At 37.6% G+C, this 20,166-nt stretch overlaps 1 protein-coding gene across 1 annotated transcript; it reads right to left on the bottom strand.

Annotated features, from left to right (window-relative positions):
• Positions 1-210: 210 nt before the first annotated feature.
• Positions 211-18,543, bottom strand: LOC147337839 (interferon-induced very large GTPase 1-like). Its single transcript, XM_086311752.1, has 7 exons — positions 18,330-18,543; positions 16,855-16,979; positions 16,046-16,639; positions 13,336-13,373; positions 12,985-13,093; positions 6,672-6,730; positions 211-6,578 (listed from the first exon to the last, which is right to left on the bottom strand). Exons 2-7 carry the CDS (start codon positions 16,949-16,951, stop codon positions 1,695-1,697), a joined length of 5,781 nt encoding a protein of 1,926 aa, XP_086167878.1. The 5' UTR covers positions 16,952-16,979; positions 18,330-18,543; the 3' UTR covers positions 211-1,694.
• Positions 18,544-20,166: the final 1,623 nt, after the last annotated feature.

Genomic DNA, 20,166 nt, shown 5'->3' with positions numbered 1-20,166 from the left:
GTCTTTGCAGACTACTAAGGATGAAACATTCTATCAATATGCAATCGATTATATATCTCTAAGCATTACTGATTATATGTTTCTAAGCATAAATGACAATCCAACAATATAAATCTGACAGAGATCACTGTCTAATATATTTACTCAGAAATTCTCATTGGTGCTGAGATCTGGTTATACCTTATGATTTGTAGCATTTATCTTCTCTTCGTGCTAAATGTTAAATGTTGTTGAGGGTAAAAAGATGATCATTCAGAAAAACTTTATATATACTTTAAAAATGACCCCTGAGGGGGAGGGTGCATCTGACCTCCTTGGCTGTGATTGGTCCAGCCCAGAGTCGATCATGACCAATTGGCCAATCCACCACCTTTTATTGTTTATACCGTTACAAAAAAACAAACAAAAAAAAAAACATTGGCCCATAAAAACGAAAAATCACCATCGACCCACCGGACAGTCCAGCTTTGTGGGTGGGTGATATTAAAACCCGATCCTTTTATCCCCATGATAGAACAGAGAAAACCCGACTCATAGTGTTCAAAACATTTATATTTCTTTTTATTCAATCATCTTCCGGAAGAGAGAGCCCTGCACAGCCCCAAAAGCCAGTTGCAGAAACTCTAACATTAGAATTTAAAAACGTCTCACATATAGGTGTTATTTTGGTACTTTACACGTCACACAGTTTTGATACAAACACTCCTTATATGGTAAAAGTTCCTCTTTTCTGTCTGGCTTCCTGTATTTATTAATATACTTGTATAGCTCTACACTAACTTCCTGTTTTTTAGTCTGGCTGACCACTTAGTTTATGAGTCAAAAGTGGCCTTGCTGTACAAACCTTCATTATTAAAGTACACAAAGCAATATAATAAGAAAATAAGCCTTAAAATATATATATTTAAATCTCAACAGTGATAATTCCTGATGTCAAAGTTCAGAGGAGAACAGGCAGACTGCTTCAAGCTGATAGGAAGGCTCAACTCAAACCATTTAACTCAACAACCATTCGTTGCAATGAAGTTATATTTATTTTGTCACTAAATGGTCTAAAAAGATATCATCATGAAAACAAAAGTTAGACAATGTTGAAAACAAAAAGTCTAAATTTTTCTAAATTTATTATAACCAAGTAAACAAATCTCATGAGCCCTTAATCTGTCAGTGGATATTTATGTTTCATCTCTCTCCTTTCCTCTAAACTGTAATTAGAAAACTTGATTAATATACAAAGGTGAAAAACTGGAAGTTGTTCAACAGAAGACAATAAAATAAAATTACAAAATATACAGAATATTAACACATGAGACAAATTCAGATGATTCAGATTATATTACTGGACACAATTGATTAAATAATTCTAATTTAACTTTATCTGCAACAACTTTCAGCAAAAGAAAGATAAAGTAAAATGAATGTATTTGTTCAATGTAAGTGCAAAATACACACAAAAAGGTTTTATTACAAAAGCTACATTTCAATAAGAGTTACTTTTAAATGTTCAATAATTATTACATAGTAAGAGTCTAATCTCACATGCTGTGAGTCTCTTTAATTGTTAGAATTATGTATAACTATGTTGTAATAATCCTGTCATTTCTAAAAAGAATCTGCTATTTTACTTGAATCACTAAATCTTTCTTTCCGTCATTATGTAAGACATATAAACCGAAGAATGCTGTTTCTTTGATTCATTTGCACATTTCATCTAGACTTCTAATGGCTTTGCATTTAGAGATTGTTTTCCACTCACTGGGAATCTCTCCTCTACCCTGGAATTTGAAATTGTAGTGCTCTTCCAGTTCCTTTTGAAATCGACACACAAACCATTTCCAGTACACCAGTTTAGACTCATCAGGGGTGATTCTCCAGTCAGCATACTCTGGACCAGCAGTTCTGTACCGTTTATAGGGAACAGTTTCCTCTGAATCATGACAAGGATAAAAACTGCCATCACTTGCAACATTTGTTGTGCAGAAATCAATGCTGAATTCCACTGTGCCTCTATAGTGCCATCCTTTAATTCCAGAAGGCCGATGAAAAGGGACACTATGGTCAGCACCACTGTGACCTTCAATGGTGTTAGTACAAACAGCTGCACAGAAGGGACATTTTACCCAGCAACAATTACACAGCTGATCAATGAGGATTTCATCAGGCTTCAGCCTGGATTCCTTCAGTTTATTCAATGAGAGACTCCTTATCTCATCACTTATGGGTGTAAATTCTTTCTTTAATGCTTCCATTAAGAAATCAAAATTATTAATGTCACTGAAGTTTTGAGAAGAAAACGTATCAAGAGTTAACTCATCTTTTAACAAACTAGAAAATTCCTTCAGCCACATATTTATGTCTCCTCTCTGAGTTTGGACTTTCTGTGTTGCTGTAGATAAAGCTTGACTCATCAGCATGTTAATGTCATCAACATTTTTCTTGAGTATATTCACAGTTTCATCTTTGTGATCTCTGAAGATGTATTTCTTTACTTCTGCTTTTATAAAAGCTTCTGTTTGTCTCCTTGGATTTCTGATGTAGGTGATGAAATCATCAACGTTTTCATTCTCAGCGAGTGACTTCAGCACATGTTTCTCCAAGTTCAGCCTGTTCCCATTGAATGCTGGGAAACTACACCTCATCTCTCCAGCCAGACCAATGGCAGTCTTGTTACAGACAGCCTCAACAATGGAAGCTTTCAGCTTTTCACAGATCAGTTCTGCGAGCACAACAGCAGATAAGTTTCCTTTGCAAAAGCTTCTAAAAACATTGTAATACTGTGTTTTCTTGCTTTCTAAATAAGTAAGTGGATCATGCTTCATTTTGAATTCCTCCTGGGAGTCTAGAAGCAAAATCTCTGCTTTGTAGAAAACATACAGTAAGAGATCGACTTTAAAGTCCTTCTTCACAGTACATTTACTTTCTGACTGAAATTTCTCCACTTTTTCTTTTACAATTTTTGCCACTTCTTGCAAGTAAGCTGATGTGTAGCCTCTTGTAGCCACAGGTTTGGCTCTGATTGAATCAAGGGACAGTTTTTCAGCTTTGTCAATGAGCAATCTGATCTGTTGCTGTTCATGACAAGATAAAGCACTGTGTGATTTATGTTGTTTTTGTTTTGTGTTTGAATTATATCCAAAAAATGTTTTGGTATACTTCCAAAAATTTGAGACAGGTTGTTTAACATATGCGCCGAGTTTACTTGCGTGACTGTCATCCTTCACAATATCTTGAGATGGTTCACTTTCACCTGCCTCATAAAGATCCTTTTTTTTTTGAAGGATGACATAATCTGAATAATCACCAACACTGGATATTTTCTTGTAACTGCCACTTGTTTTGGATTCATTTATGAGAATATGTTCAAAACCAAGTTCTTGGAGGATTTTAAACTGATCCTCTTCCAGGTCGATGTCTTCAACAGGTTTTATATCTGCTGTTATTTCAGTGACCAAGTCACTCCAAACACAGTTGAACTGTTTTTGAAGTTCTTCTTCATCTTTGGCCTTATCCTTCAGCTGCTGAGCGAGCTCTTTGCTCTTCTGTAGCAGCTTGTCCTCAAACTCTTTTTTCTTATCATCCAGCTTTTTACGAGCCTCCTTTTGTTGAATAACTTCATCCAGTTTTCTTTTCACTGTGCTCACCTGTTCATCGTGAACCTCTTTGAGTTTGGTTTCAAATCGGCCTCTCCACTGAGCCAAAAATTCTTTTTCTCTGTTTTCGTCAAAATACTTTTTCATTGCTGTTTTTATTTCTTCATATGTCTTGCTTGTTTTTTTTGTAAGGTCACTCACTTTCACCATGTCAAGATTTCCATTTTCTATTCTGTTATAAAGCTGATTTTCAGCAGTCAACATGTTGCTCCTGAGGTCCCAGGTCCAGTTTCCATATTGGATCTCCAATTTTCTGTATGCTGCAATTTCAAGTGTATTTTTAAAACTGAAAACAAAGTTTTCATTGAGGAGGGCACTCCACAGGTCCTGGATTTTGTATTTGAATTGTGTGAGAGTGATCCCAGCAGACTGTGAAGCTTTAGAGAGGATGGTGTTCTTCACTTCTTGGATGCTCTCACTGTAACCTGGATTAGGAGGAGCCATGGGTGGACTGCCCTCCCATAGCTGGGCACAGTATTTCACATCTTTTCGGACATCAAACTCAATCACATCACTGAAGCAGTCTGCATCACAATCCTCCTCTTCAGCTGCTAGTTTGGTCATCTGGTCCAGTTTTTCTTGCAGGCGTCTCTTTCCATCCATGTTTTTCTCTGCTGCTGCGACATCTGTAACATTCTGGTGAACAAACACACAACTGGGAGAAAGGTTAACTTTCTTCATCCTCATGAAAGCCTGAACAACAATCTGCAGGATGTCCTGCATCTCAGATGGATTCTCTCCAAAGATGTTGATCAGTGTCAGGTTTCCCAGACCAACAACAAATGTTGCCAGTTCGTTGTCATGGTGATGAGTGGTGTTACCTTCCAGCTCAAGAGCACGTAGTCCTTCAGTGTCCACCACTAGAAGATAGTCAAACTTCAAGTCTTTCTTCATCTCCTCTGATACTTTGAGCAGCTGCATGAAGGCACCTTTGGTGCACCTGCCTGCACTCACTGCAAACTGCAACCCAAACATGGTGTTTAGCATTGTTGATTTTCCACTGCTTTGTACGCCCAAAACTGACAACACAAAAACTGTCTGGTCCCCCAGTTTCTTGATGACTTCCTCTAAAAGACTGGAGATCCATGTTAAAGGCACATGACCTGCATCACCATCCATCAGCTCTATTGGGTGTCCTGATATCATCAGCTGTGCAGCCAGCTCAGGGTATTTAGACCAGTCAGTGTGTCTGCTCTCTCCTTCTATTGCTCTATGAGCTTCATAGATCTGTCCCATTTCTCTGAAGATGTGCTCCAAACCAAAAGTTGCAGACTGCAGTTTTCTGGATATTTCTTCAAGCTCAGTTTGTTTTTTTATTAACAGATCTGATTTCATGTGTTTGTTCTTCAAAGCCAAGACCTCAGACCACTTTTCATCATAGCTTTGGAGAACTGAGGAAAGATCATCTGTGGAGAGATCATCCATTAAGATTTGAATCCATTTCAGGAAATACTGTTTGTCTGTTGGTGAAAAAGATGAGAGACTTACAATGAACAACTCCACGAGTTTACTGAATGAAGCAGCACATTGTTTCTGACGTATGTTCATCAGTTCTTGTTCCTTTTTACATTTCTCCTTTTCGATGTCTCCTCTGAGATGATACAGTTCTTTATGTATTTTGCTCCACTGATGCCACAGATCACCCCGATAAGGAAGGAATTCATCTTTAAGCTTTGAAACATTCATGTTATCCTTTGAAAGAATATCCACTATGATCATAGCAGCAGATTTCCCTCTTTGACAGGCTGGGACGCTTTCATCCACTCTGATTTCAGAGAGCTCAGCCATGGTTTCAAGCTGGAAAGATGATTTCAAGTTTGAACCATCTAGAGATGACGAAACCTCTCGAATAATTTGTTTCAGTTCTTCAGATATATCTGACTGGCTTTTGCCTTTGAGACCCATGATGTATTGTCCAGTTGTTGTCTTAAAAAGATCACGGTCGTCATCAACAGTGAGAAAAATGAAATGGTTTTGAGACTCAAAAAGAGCTGTTATAATTGAGAAGCTTTCATCTTTTTGCAAAGATGCAACAAGAACAACTGTGACTAAAGATCTTTTAATCAGTATGTCGCGCTGTCTTTCAGTCAACAGTGCATCACCATGAAGATTACAAAAGGCAATGCAGTCATTGAAGGCATCATTGGGTTTTCCAGCAGGACAGTACCAGGCAATCTCTGCCACACCATCCATCAGATAGCGAGACTTGGTGCTTCCTGGACAGTTTCTGTGGAAGAAGGTGTTGTGACGGTCGTTGATCAAAGTGTTCATCAGCTGAGATTTAGACACTGACAGAGAACCCAGGCGGAAAAATGACACCAAGGGTGTCTGAGCTTTATACACTGGAACACTCTTCATAGTGACGATGTTTGAGCCGTTTTCAGTTACCTTCCAGGTCTTTGTTATTTGTCTGAAAGTCCACAGAGGACACTCGATCTCCATAGTGACTGGGTCAGGAACAAGCAGTGGTAAGGCATACTGACACTGAGAGAGCTTTGTAATCATCATCTGTCTAAGGAAGCTGTCTGAGCAGTGAAATACTGCCATCTGAACATCCATTGGATGCAAATGAGTCTGTTCTGACTGACGCGTGTCTGCACTCATGCTTAATAAAGCATCCAAATTAATGAAATCTTTCTTAGTGATATCAATCACTCGAACAGACTTTGGATGTGTCCCCTCAGGACCGTCCGCTTTCACACGAACATATCTGGCCCTGTAATCTAACATCATCAGCCTGTGAAGAAAAGTATATGTTAGATCTGTCTCAGATGTGACATGGTGCTGTTCCACAGGTGGACGTATCTGAAGAAAATCTGCTGGTAGAAACTTCCTTTGAAGATTTTCTTGAATGTGAAGTCTGTCAAACAGTTTTTCAGTTTCTTTTTCACATGACTCCTTCTTGTTAACTTCAGAGTCATTCCTTGACTGCAGCAAATAAGAAATTACATTTATGTAACAAATTTATAGTTTTGTACAGTGTGGTAAAGTAAATTAATTATTTGATAATATTTTTCTTACCTTGTGCTTGTTTCCACTGATGTTTTTCTTATTTACGTTCAAGTCCACATCAGAGGTTCCTGAAGTTTAAAATAGAACCAAAAGGCCAAATCAATGTGTGATAGAAGCAATACAGTTTTTTCTGCACAACCTGTCAATTTTTTTTCTTTTTGTTTTGACTCCACACTGCAGTGGTTAACACATTCACTAAAAACACAAAAGATCTGTGGTTTGAGACTAGGAGACCCAAAACCCTGCTGTGGTGACCACTTTTAAATAAAGGAACACTTGAAAAATGCTTTCGGTAACCAATTTTTACTTATTCCTGTTAATATATAAACCAGGTTTTCTTTTTTCTTTTTTCTTTCTTTTTTTTAAACCCCTTTGTTACAGATGTTTGTGGAGGGTATTTACCATTGACAGTGGAAAAATCTTGGCTATGCTCATTTTCAAAGCTTTTGATCAGTGGTTAAAGGACAGGCCCATAATGTCAGGGACCTGGGTTCTTGACTTTTTTTTTTTTAGTTTCCTGTGTTTTTTGTCACTTTGTATTGTGAATTATGTTCTCATTTTTGGTCTTTAGTTACTCCCTTGAGTCTAGTTTCTTGTGTTCCGTTCCTAGTATTTCCCTCTGTGTATTATTTATCATCTCTAGCCTTTTGATTCTTTGAGTTCTATGCCTTATGGTTTATGTCTCTGTTTCTTAGTTGATCTGTCTCCACAGTGTCTAGTCCGCATCTCAGTGTTATACTTCCTGTTTTACTTTGAAGGTCTGTGTCTCATGTGAGTGTATCCTGCTTTGCTTAATTGTCTCGTCAGTTCTGATTTCCCCCAGCTGTGCTCTCCTTCTGTGTCTCCTTCTAAACCTCCTTCTAAACGTCAGTAAGACAAAGGAGCTGATAGTGTACTTCAGCACTAAGCAGGAGAGGAACTACCAGACCCCTGTCATCAACGAGTGCCCAGTGGAGAGAGTGGACAGCTTCAAATACCTCGGAGTTCACATCACGCAGGACCTGTCATGGTCCTGTCACATCAACACCGTGGTGAAAAAGGCCCGTCAGCGTCTCTACCACCTCAGAGGCTTGAGAGACTTCCAACTGCCCTCCAAGGTGCTCAGGAACTTTTACTCGTGCACCATAGAGAGCATCCTGGCGGGAAACATCTTAACCTGGTTCGGGAACAGCACCATGCTGGACAGACGAGCTCTACAGAGGGTTGTGCGATCAGCTGAGCGCACCATCCTCTCCGAGCTCCCTGACCTGCACTCAATCTACAGCAGGCGGTGCTGGACCAAGGCCAGGAAGATCGTGAAGGACCTCAGCCATCCCAACAACAGACTGTTCTCTCTGTTGAGGTCAGGAAAGCGATTCCGCTCCCTGAAGACCAACACAGAGAGACTGAGGAGGAGCTTCTTCCCGCAGGCGATACGGTCTCTCAATCACACCACCACACAGTACTGACCCACACATATGGTTCTTACACACACACTGGACATTCTGGACATTGTTTTCACTTCATCACTTAATCACTTTAAGCATATTTGCACTGCACAAGACATAATGTGGATTGCACAACACTGGTCACTACATTCTTCACTTCCAGTTAATACTGTACAGCTGCTGTTATTGTGTATATATTTATTTATATTTCTTCATACATTCTTATATAGTTCTGTATTGTGTATTTTGTTGTACAGTTATTTTATTTTCAACTTTAATTTATATATTTTATCTTATTCCTTCCTAGTTAAATTTACCCTTTTTAATTTTTCATATTTATTTCCTATCTTATTCATAGCCTTTTTGTTTTCTTTAGGTCACGAGCAGTTGTCCAAGCATTTCACTACATATCGTACTGTGTATGACTGTGTACGTGACAAATAAAATTTGAATTCATTCCCTCGTTATTCCCCAGTGTATTTAAGCCCTGAGTTTCTCTGTGTCAGTGTCGTGTCATCCCTCATGCTTGTGTTTTGCTGTGAGTTTATCCTGTGAGTTTAGTTTATTCTTTCCCAGTTTAGTTGAGTTTTCGTGTTACATGCATTTTCCTTGCCAGCCAATAAAGCTGTAATTTTGAGTTCATCCCTCATGTCTGAGAGCCTGCATTTTGGGTCCAACTCCTGCCTGCACAATGCCGAAACCTGACACATAACAACTTGAACCACCCACACAGCACAAGAAGTTCTTATAACTCTAATATACAAACACATATAAATATTTCCAACCTGCTCAATTTTCTAAGCCATTTCCACTGTGGAGGACAAAAGGTTTCAAACTTGTCCAGGCCTTAAACTTCATGTGTGTCCTCCCTAGTAGTAGTAAATGCATAGAGATCAAGCTTTTATGAAAATGCTGAATAAAAAATAGTTTCCTTGTAAAAGACTAACTTTACAGTTCACTCTTGAAAAGCATATAAAATAAACAACATATAAAATGTCATTGGATGGCAGAGATGCAGAAATGTCTGCGTCTAGAGTGTCTAAATGAGTCTCACAGGCCTGAATGTGTGCATAAAGACATTTATAATTCTTGACTTTTTTTGATCTGCTGCTCACCACAAACAAGCACAAGCATAAATTTTGGACCTGTATTGTCAATTTTATAGCTTTTCCTACTGACAAAAATCTCCCTCATGGCTATTCATACTACAAAAAGTAAGCCACACATAACAAAAAGTTTCAGTTTCTCTCTTTCTACTATAGAAATTTCATTTTTTTTACAGGTGCAGTTGAAAAAAAAAAAAGCAAAAAAACTACACAGTCTTTTTTACCTGTATTGTAAGAAATAAATCTGTAAAATTACAGAACAAGTTACAAGTCCAAAGAGTCGTGCTGACAGATTTCAGCAGGACTCTATTAATAAATAATTTTAAGGAATAAACTTTCCTTGTCATTGTGTACCCTACCTTTACTTGTAAAACACCAAAATACACCAAAAATCCAGCAAACAATTCACTTCGATCACGTGAACCTAGCCAGACAAACCAAGCCTTGACACAGAGCTTCTGAAGCACTGTGTTGTGGTTTTGGAGTGTGATCACTGAGTTAGGGTGAATAGTAAATTTAATAGTACTTTAAATTGTGCTCTGTCCCCTTGTTTTCTAACTTAATTCCTGGAGGATGCTTATTTGATAATTATTTACTTTTTTTGTATAGTCAATAAAGCTGGTTGTAACAGCTCTTGAATTGCATGGGGATTCCAGACTGCAGTGTTTGTCTTGATTTTAAGATGAGCCACCTCTCTGCATGCCACAAATACATAGATTAATGATTTTTAATTATTAAAAATGTAAAGATTTTGAGTTATCAGTCAAATCTAATCACTTCGGTCATACACATTACTCTGGTGCAGGAATAAAATGCAGACTCCCACCATTAGCATGCTCTTTGCAAATTCCAACTATTTTGCTACTTTTATTGATAGTATGTGAAGAAGGCGCATTATAGTGGAATCTGTGTTTAATTAAGAATTACTATTGAGTGTTGATCCTGTTAAGTAAATCCAAGCAAAAGATGAAAAAGGGTAGAACAACACTTCTAGCAGGTGGTGGACAGTCAGTCTTGGTGACTTTTCCTTAAGGGTCGGCAAGTGTTTCATTGTGTTTCACAAAAAACATGAACTGTACCTGCTCTCATCTGGACTTGGATGGAAGCATAACTCTGCTGTTTAAAGTGTCCAAAGATCTTTAGATGTCTGCAGCAGCAGGGGGATTTGCCATAATCAGTGTAACTCTAAGTTTAGTTTAATTGCTAGATGTTTTTGATTTTTATTCTGTTTCATTTGTATGGCTCATTAAAAGCTATTTGGAATGGAGCACATTCAATTTTTATAGAAGTAATAGAAGTTGCAAACAATTTCAAGTTTTGTGAAGACTGATAATAAAGCGGAGGGGGAGACATGCGGCAAAGGGTCGCGGGTGGCACTTGTGTACTTATCAGTACATGTTAGTAAATTGTGCTTAAATATTGTATTTTGCATTTATATTGTCAGTATATTTGATATATTTGATATTTAAGTATTTTTTGCATTTCATGATGCTTTGCATTTTTACATGATGGTAAATTTCTGTTTTATGGTATTTTTCTGGCACTCCAGCTGCTTTTTCTAAATCTATGTGAACACAATGCACAAACAGTCTTCTCTGAGCCAAAGTTAATTTAAAATGAAGCCAAAGTGGAAAAGCAGATAGAATCATATGCCGGACAAGAATAGGATGACATTACTTTCCTAAAAGTCCAGCAATTGGTCTCAGATCCTGGACTTTTATAGACTATTGTTAAAGGAACATATTGTCCCTACTTTTTGGTGGGGACAAATTCCATTTTAAAAGTACATTTACTCAGTTTAAACTAGAGATGGACCGATCCGATATTACGTATCGGTATCGGTCCGATACTGACCTAAATTACTGGATCGGATATCGGAGAAAAATAAAAAATGTAATCCGATCCATTAAATATCACGAAAGCACCTCACAAAACTTGCAACACGCCGTAACTCGCCTCAGAACGTTAGCACGTCGGAGCAGTATGCATCACGTGATAGAGCGGCTGTGGCATGCGGGACCTGTCGGTGGTCTGGATAGCATTTGGAGCTTCGCTAGCAACCCGGCATTTCATCTCCGACAAAGTTATCCCGAGAGAAGTAAAGCAAGTGTGTAAGTCCATCTCTGAATGTTTGTAAAGCATTCCTGCGTTAAGCTTAACAAGCGACTGCCTCTCGCTCTCCGGCTGCTACTTCAATCATGAAACTGCTTAACGATCAGCTGATCGGCTTTTCTGTCGCGAGTCCGTGTCTCTTGTTTGCTTTTGGCCCACTTTGCACCAGAAAGAGGAAACCAGCGGCTGAACAACAGAAGCACGTTTAAGCTCTATAAGCTGTTGTTAGAATGTATTTAATCTTACTTTCTACTCGAGGATCTTTTTCTACGTAGCTGACGCTGGTAACTGTGCAGGGGCGGATCTAGCAAAGTTTAGCCAGGGGGGCCGATAGGGCATTAACAGGGAAAAGGGGGCACAAAGACATACTTTTCTTTCTTATTCTCATTTAAAATGTCGAGCTTTTAATAAATAATTATCTGACAGCCAAAGTTTTAATTTGATGCAAAATGAATAGAAGTCCATTACTGTATATAGTGACTATTAAGTCTAATATATATACCCTAGTAAGCTATAGTACTTTTTCCTTTGTGAAGGTACCATCTGTGCAGTCTGCAATTTTGTTGAAGAAAGATGTTGAATCTATTTAATATTTCTTGAAAAATAATTGATTTCTGTGCATTTTTTTTTCCACACTGCATCAAATTAAGGTTGATTACGTCGATTAAGCATCATGAGGTGGAGTGTGAGGGGTGGTTCCCTATTTTTTATTTATTTATTTTTGTTGTTGCTGGGAGTTGGAACCCTATTAGTTAGGTTGCTTAATATATATGCTAAGTACTCTTTAAAATACCAGAATAGGGAGGATGGTGTAGGTTTAAGTTTATTAGATTGATCAGTATTGCTGAACTATGAATTTTTTTTTTTTTTTCCATACAGGTATAACAGAATAGCTTTAGTGTAGTTGTTGTTTTAAACTTGAGTATGAACTTATACAAAATGCAGCAAGATATTTAAAAAACAGTTTTGTTGATTAAAAAACACTATATCGGATTCATATCGGTATCGGCAGATATCCAAATTTATGATATCGGTATCGGTATCGGACATAAAAAAGTGGTATCGTGCCATCTCTAGTTTAAACATGTGATACAACATCTTTGTGTATTGTGAATAAAATATGGATGTCTAAGATTTAAAAAATCATTGCGTTCTGTTTTTATTTCCATTTCCCACAGTGTCCCTGCTTTTGTAGAATGGGATTGTACCTTTCGATTGTTTTAGCAACACTCACTTTGAGATCATCAGTTTATGAATATAAAAATACATCTGCATGTCAGTAAGACTGAAAAGGTGCTATTTAACTGCAAATGTATTATATTACAGTTATAGCCAAAGTTTGGTGGTAATTTAAACATGCACACTTCAACAAGAGTGTACATTGGTAGTGATCCAGATTTTGCAGAAAAGCATTAGAAACAGAGGCATATGAAGCATAGCTCATGCTCTGTGGTGTTAGTTGAAACAGTCTGACATCTCACATTAGTGTAATTTTCTGTATCACCCTCTTCAGAGTTTCTAAACATATATTTGTTGCTTTTACTAATGATTACTTCATCAACATCAGTTTCTTCTGCTCCAGGGTCACAACATACAAACATCACACTTTAATTTATGAATTCTCAAACTGTCTCTATATAAGTTACTGTGTAAATGAACACAAAATGAACACGTTACCTTTCTGTTTGTTTGGGGACCACACTGGAGACTTGATTTCAGGTTCTTCTCTTAATGCTGTGCTGTCATCAGTACTCTCTGATTGTTTGACATCAGTGCCTTCTTCATTCTGAGAAACAAATACTGTCATTTGTTTGTTAGCTGAAAACCACTGATGTAGACTAAAGACGAAACGGACTACAGATGACCCAGCAGTTAATGTCTTTTTTCACACATTTCTCACAGGCTCACATCTTATGACCCGTTAATACACAATTCCAGTGTCTCTGTCATATATCTGATATTCATTTTAGAAAGTAAATGTTGGTGTGCAATGATGAACATTTTTTAAAACAAAAAAGTAACATTTACCTTGATTTCATTTGTATCCTCCTCCTCGTCTTCTTCTTCTGCAAAGAAAATATCTGCTTTACAATGCAGGATCAAGGGAACCAGTTTCTGTTTTGGTAACTAGAAATGAACCTAGTGTGATAACTTCAACACACTAATGAGTCAACATAATGATATTCTGTGTTCTTCTTCACAGTATAAAGGTCATCTATAATACAGTTTATTTGAGGTTTATATAATGGATATTTTGTGGCTCTCCTCTGAATGAATCCTGGCCTCCATCTGAGCTGTTAGACAATTCTATAACTCTGACATTAATACTGTGAAAAGCAATGAAATTCAAAATTCACCACAGAATAACTGAAGGACAGAGATGGTATCAAAGTTAGAGAAAGCAGGCAAGAAAGAAAAAAAAACAGGGAAGGCAAGACACATTCATGGAGCAAAAGAAATATGTTTGAAGATCATCATACAGAGGACTTTATGTTTAGCTAACATATGACTTTTGCTCAATTATAGTTGAATAATGTAAAAGTGCAACTGCGGCCAGATAGCCTTAGAAACAAATAATTGAAACGTGCATAGGAGCTGGAACAACTGATCCTACTTAAACCAACAGAACTCTGCTTTTAATATTATCTAGACCTGTGGTTTTCAAACTGTGGTACGTGTACCAATGATGGTACGTGGGCTCCCTCTAGTGGTACGCGGGAAGTCTCCCCCAAAAAATAAGATTAAATAATATACCATGTTCTGATTGAGGGATTTCTGAAAAATGAAAACGTACAACATAAATGAAGACAGAAAACTAAACAATAAAAACTAAACAATAAAAAGTTAACAATAAAAGTTAACGCAAGAGTTTCCAGTGGTTAGGGACAAATACAATCAAATGGCAGGATGCTGTAAATGGACCAAACTTCAGTCAGGAGAACAACTGAGATAATCCATCCACAATACAAGGTTAGTCATTCATTTATTGCTGCATTGGCTGGGCTGTAGTTACATTGTAAGGTTTTAAAAACTGAGCTTTAAAATAAATAGTGGTAATAAAAACTGAGAGAGGCCGACAGTGATCACTGCCTTTTTTAGGGGCTTGTTCAGATTAAATAGAAGAAGATACAAAGCATTAAAACATGTTAAAAACACAACAGCCTTCATAAACACAGAGTAGTTTGGATCCGGAAGCAGGGTTCATACGTCATCACTTAAAGATTGGATATCCCACCTGCTATGAATGTTTTAATGCTGTACAGTTAGTATTATTATTATTATCACTTTTCACATCCTGTTTATGACAGTTAAAATAACTAACATTCATATAAGAAATAAAATTGTCTTGTGCAAACTGTATATGGTGTTAAATAGGCCTATACTACTGTAATTTAATGTCGGTCATAAGGGTAGTACTTTATATATTTTATGAGGTGGTACTCATTGTGAAAAATTTGAGAGCCACTGATCTAGACAGAAAAAAACCCAGATTCATTAAATAAATCAGATTTTTCCAAAGCACCAGTTAGGTTTCTTTAATGAGTTCAACAATAATCAGACATTAGAGGAGCTAATTCTAACATTACTGTTCATAAATAAATATTGTCACTACATTAATTGTATCTAATAAAATTAAGATTCACAGTTTTGTCCATTGTACTTATGTGTACTTATGTTACGACCCCCTCTGCTAGGGGACGAGGGGGAGTAACATACACAAGACCTCACATGAGACACTAAGTAAAATAAAGATTTTATTGCAAACTTCAAACAGAAAACCGACAGGGCCATGTTCAACAGAGGTCTGGGCAACCAGTTAGCACGTAATGCATGAACACAGACGACACATTAACACTGATCGCAACTCTCCTGTATTCCTTGCTCAAATGTTTAACCACAATCGACGCCTTGTGCGATGGGCCCTATTACAAGAATACAACTTAGAGATTCAGCATAAAAAGGGTACTGAAAATTTATTGGCCTGTCCAGGTGGTGAGTATGACTTGTTTTATTTTCTGCTGTGAACTGTGAAGATCGTGTATACAAAACCTAGTTTTGTAATTTAAGGGGAGGGTTGTTATGGCCCTGGGCCTTGGAGGGAGTGAGATTGCCTTTCTCTTCAAGCAAATGCAAGAGTGCCAGCACTCGCTGACGATTGGCTAGCTGGAGACTCGTGCCGTCCTGAATGCAAATTGCAGTATGTCAACCCTCACAGATAACTGGCTGCCTGGGATACTGTGGTGCTCCAGGAAGCAATGAGTGGTTGATTGTACTCATCTGTGGCTACAAAAGGCTATATATCCTTCACTCAGTGGCTTCTGCTTAGGACTGAACATGCAGTTTGCCCTTCTTGCCTCCCTCTTTGAACTTTGCTCGCCCAACTCTGTTCATGGTGTTGAACTTTGTTAACCCCGGGTTATGGTTGAACTTAGCTTGAGTAGGTGGTTGTTGGTGTTATTGCCCGTGAGGCTAGCTTTAGTTTTTCACTCTCTTGTGTACTAATCAATGGTGTACTGATTATTTGCCCAGTGGCCTGCAAAATGCAGCCCTGTCAGTTTTCTGTTTGAATTTCTGCAATAAAACCCCCTTTTTTTCATTTAGCTTCCTGTGTGAAGGCTTATGTATGTTACTCCTCCCTGTCCCCTAGCAGAGGGGTCGTAACATGCTGACTGTGAGAGTTTGTTTTAAGAATTGCAACAGTGTTGGAAAAATGCCTAAAACACAGACAGGCAGGTACCTGTTTTATTTGTCTTTAACTCAGAGTCTTTCCTTTCTTCTTTGTGGGATTTGTCCTCCAGGTGTCCTTCCTGTTCTCTGTTTTCAGCACACACCAGTCCAGTGTAGCTTTGTGGATCATTTTCAGAGACCATGATGTTTATTTTTTCTAACAAATCTGCTACCTCTTTTTCATCCATCATACTTCTGTTACATGTGTGGTATCTTTTTTCATTAAACTCTGTGTTAGTTTTCAGCTCCTTTAATGCACTTTCACATGTTTCACCTGTTTCATGAGTCACCACTGTGATTAAATAAGAAAGTGCTCCTCGCCCAAAAGCTTTCTCTAGCCACTGCACTCCTGAGCTGTACTGGTTGTTATGCAGAGTGTTGGGTAATAGTAAGACAAAGGCATGAACTCCCTGATTTAAAGGGATTTCCTTTGTTTGTAGACCGAGCATGTTAATGACACAGACGTGTCGACCACACAGATTATACAGATTGGAGGAAAACTGTTCCACATTTGTGTGCACTTCATGGTCAAGGAAAATGTTCTTTGGTCCGATCTCAATGGAGGCTGGATCACCAATTAGTACAAGTGTGAGATCAGGAGCCACTGAAGAAAAAGAACAACATGTTACAATACAGACATCACTAAAACCACAGTGAATGATTACTTTGTGATTTTAATGAACAGTAACTAAATAATAAGAATAAAGAATAAATTAAATTTAAATAATTAAAGAGGTAAATGCTTCACTGTGTTTAAACTCAAATCAGATGCATAGTCTAAATAGGTCTGACTATAACAGTATAATATGATCACATTACTTCTCTCATTGATGGGAGGTGTTTCAGACGTGTTTTCAGACTCTCCTCCTGTGCTGTCGTTGTTTTCCTCTGCCGCTGCAATATCTTGATCATCCATCTCATCAGCTTCTCATTTTACTGCAGGTCTGTGTGTCACATATGCATTCGGTTTATCAAAGATGAAAGTACAAAAAGATAGAACTTTTTATCAGGTGCACACGTTCAGCTACTCGTTAAGTCAAATATTTGGTCAGTCAATCATGTGACACCACTCAAAACATTTAGGCTCGTAGACATAGTCAGGATGACCGGCTGAAGTTCAAAATAAGCATCAGAATTGATAAGAAAATTAATTTATTTGACTTCAAATGTGGCATGATCTACTGGGATTTTCTATGATTGCTGATGTCAGAGACAAATGGGTAGACTGCTTCAAGCTGATAGGAAGGCTCAACTCAAACCATTTAACTCAAGCATTTGTTACATCAAATATATGCAAAAAAACATCTCTGAATGCACAACACTTCCAACTGTGAAGCAGATGGGCTTACAGTAGCAGAGGACCGCACCAGGTGGCGCAACCTGAGGCTGCAGGTTACACAGGCTCACCAAAACTGGACAAATGAAGATTAGAAAAATGTTTCCTGTTCATCGTATTCTATAAAATCGTATGTTTGTAGTCGCTGTTTTATGAGGCTGACACTTAATGAGCTGGATTAACAAAAACTATTTCAGCTGAGCTCAACATTAAACATCTCCCATGATAATCCAGAATAAAAATGGTGTTTGTTTCTGTTGAGTGATTACTTTTAACATTAAAACTTTAAAAATATCATTTTTAATGCATTTAAATTGTACAGTTTATGTGTATTGTATTGTGGTAAATATAGTTGGTATTTTCATAAATCATCTCATTTAAACAATTCCTCATCACTCCTCATTGTCATTTAGTGGTTAAACTAAAAACAAACAAACATTTAATGGGTATGGGTTACAAAATATGGATAGGGAAAAACCAACAGGATGTGCCCTAGTTAAATACTGCAACACTATGTGCTGGCATAACAACTTCAGTGCTCCTTGACAGTGAAGCTAGAGATCAACATCTAAAATGTTCATTCAACATGTATCATTAGTGCTGAAACATAATTTCTCGGGGCTATAAAGACTATAGCTTATTTCTTACATAATTTTTAACCTCCTCAAGGTAAATGTTAAATTTAGCTTGAGGAGGTGATCGATCAGAAACCCACCCCCAAAAACTTACAACTGGTTTAAAATTATGGTTCCCTCTAAAAGTGTAAACGGAGCCAAACCAAGCACCCAGACTCTCACTGTAGGGGGCAAAAGTTATGTTTTTCCTTTAATACTCATGCCTGCACAGATTTTACCAGGTCTTTGCATACACACGCAGACATAAATGTGTTTGTTTTTATAACAGTGACAATAAAGAGCTATTCTACAAGAGAAATATTATTAAATAATGATCAACTCACCTCTGTTTTGTGTAGATCCAGATGCCCTCTTATGAATCCTACAAGACACTGATCTTTATATAGAGATCAGTAATATTTAATGATAGGTCTGCCCTCTCATAAACTCCTCCCAGCTGCTCTCAAGAAATGGATGTCATATAATACCATAAGGAGCTTTAGATCTCTGCATAAGCAAGTTGCCAATAATTGAGATGCCATATAAGACATATCAGGATCAAACATTCGTTTCAAATGAGTGCTATAAAAATGAAAGTCAAAGTAGAATGGCTACACCACATGATTTCCCAGAAACCATGTGACTTAAGTTTCAGCTTACTGATAAACTCATTCATACACAGCCGGATGAACTGAACAGCTGTTTCCAACAAATCTGTATAACTGTGAACAAAAGTTTTTGGTCACATAAAGTTTGTTTTTTAGTTGTTGTTTTCTTTACACCTTTCTACACTGTAAAATCTAATTAGTTCCTAAAACTTAAAAAAAAAAATTCAAACTCATTTACAAAGTAAAGCTCACTTAAGTTACGGGAACTTATTCATGAAGTTCTTACGAACAAACATGGGAAATTCATAAGTTTCAAAACCTTTTATTAGCAAATACATTTTAAAAATTGTTTTAACAGTGGTGCCACTGCCAGTACTTTTGGCCAGAATTGTATTCACTGTAATTAAGTTTTAAAAAGGTGCAGTACGGGCTCTACTTTTACCTGAGTAATTAGTAAATCTCACTTTTGGAGACAAATCTTTCAGGGAGATGAGCCATTGTTTTAACGTTGAACATACGTGGAAGTGTCACGTCTGCGGAGGCAGATGACAGGGAGTGAGGTGAACGTGGACCCAAAAGCAGACATGGAGCTGAGATGGATATTAACAAAAAGCGAGCCTTTTATTTTGCTAGAAAAAGGCACAAACAAAAAGCAAAGAACAACTGGAATAGAACAAACAAAACCTATACTGGAAAAACAAAAATAAAACAAATAAACAAAACACTGCATGAAACTTGGAACCTGGAAAAACAGAGGTAGGAAACTCAGACAAACCAACCACAGACAAAGGACTAAATACTAGTGATGGCCCGCTTGAAGCTGAAGCTCCGGTGCGTGTGTCCAAAAAATCAACACACTGCTTCAGAAGCACTGTGTCGAAGCTTGATTCGCTTTGGCCAGAGTCACGTGATCAGTGACGTCCGAGGTTCATTTAGAACCTAACTGCTTCTGTGTCTGATTCAATGGTTTATAAGGAAATGAATCATTCGCGGGATTTGTGGAGTGTTTTGATGGTGACAGATAGCGAACCACTGATCATTCCACTGAGAGATTTGGAGCCAGCGAGGAACAGAGGAGGTTCTGTTGTGTGGTTTTCCAGCTTTGTTTCTGGCCGTTTGCTTTTGTTTTGTGTGTGCTTATTATATCTGACAACGGGAAAAAAGGTAAAATGTCAAAAATCTTCTTCAATAATATAAATGTCATTAAATAACTTAAAAAAAAAAACTTCCACTTGACTCTTTACATGTAATGTTGTAAAATATATATTTTATTGTGTAATTAATCTGAAAATGTTAGTCTGCCAAATGTGCAGCAATTGAATTTATTTATTCTCTTTAGCTGATAGTTTGTGGGGCCCAGGTAGACTGTATACCTGCATCTCTACCAGTTTCTCTGCACTCCAGCCTCTTCTGTGCCATGTGAAGGGATTTCCCTTAAGGCAGGAGAAATTATCTCCACGAAAAGGAACAGGTTCGGCCATCGCACACTAGAACAAATTCTCTTCTTAAGGGATACTTTAAATGCATCATGTTTTTAATTTGCAAGTTCATAAGCATTTTCCCTTCAATTCTA

This window comes from Aulonocara sp. 'chitande type north' Nkhata Bay, linkage group LG2 (assembly GCF_057382095.1).
Source record: "Aulonocara sp. 'chitande type north' Nkhata Bay isolate Kocher_YH1m ecotype deep benthic linkage group LG2, A_spYH_male_GT1.1, whole genome shotgun sequence".
NCBI lineage: Eukaryota > Metazoa > Chordata > Actinopteri > Cichliformes > Cichlidae > Aulonocara > Aulonocara sp. 'chitande type north' Nkhata Bay.
The sequence above is the reverse complement of the archived record's forward strand: the minus strand, read 5'-3'. Positions and strand labels throughout refer to the sequence as shown.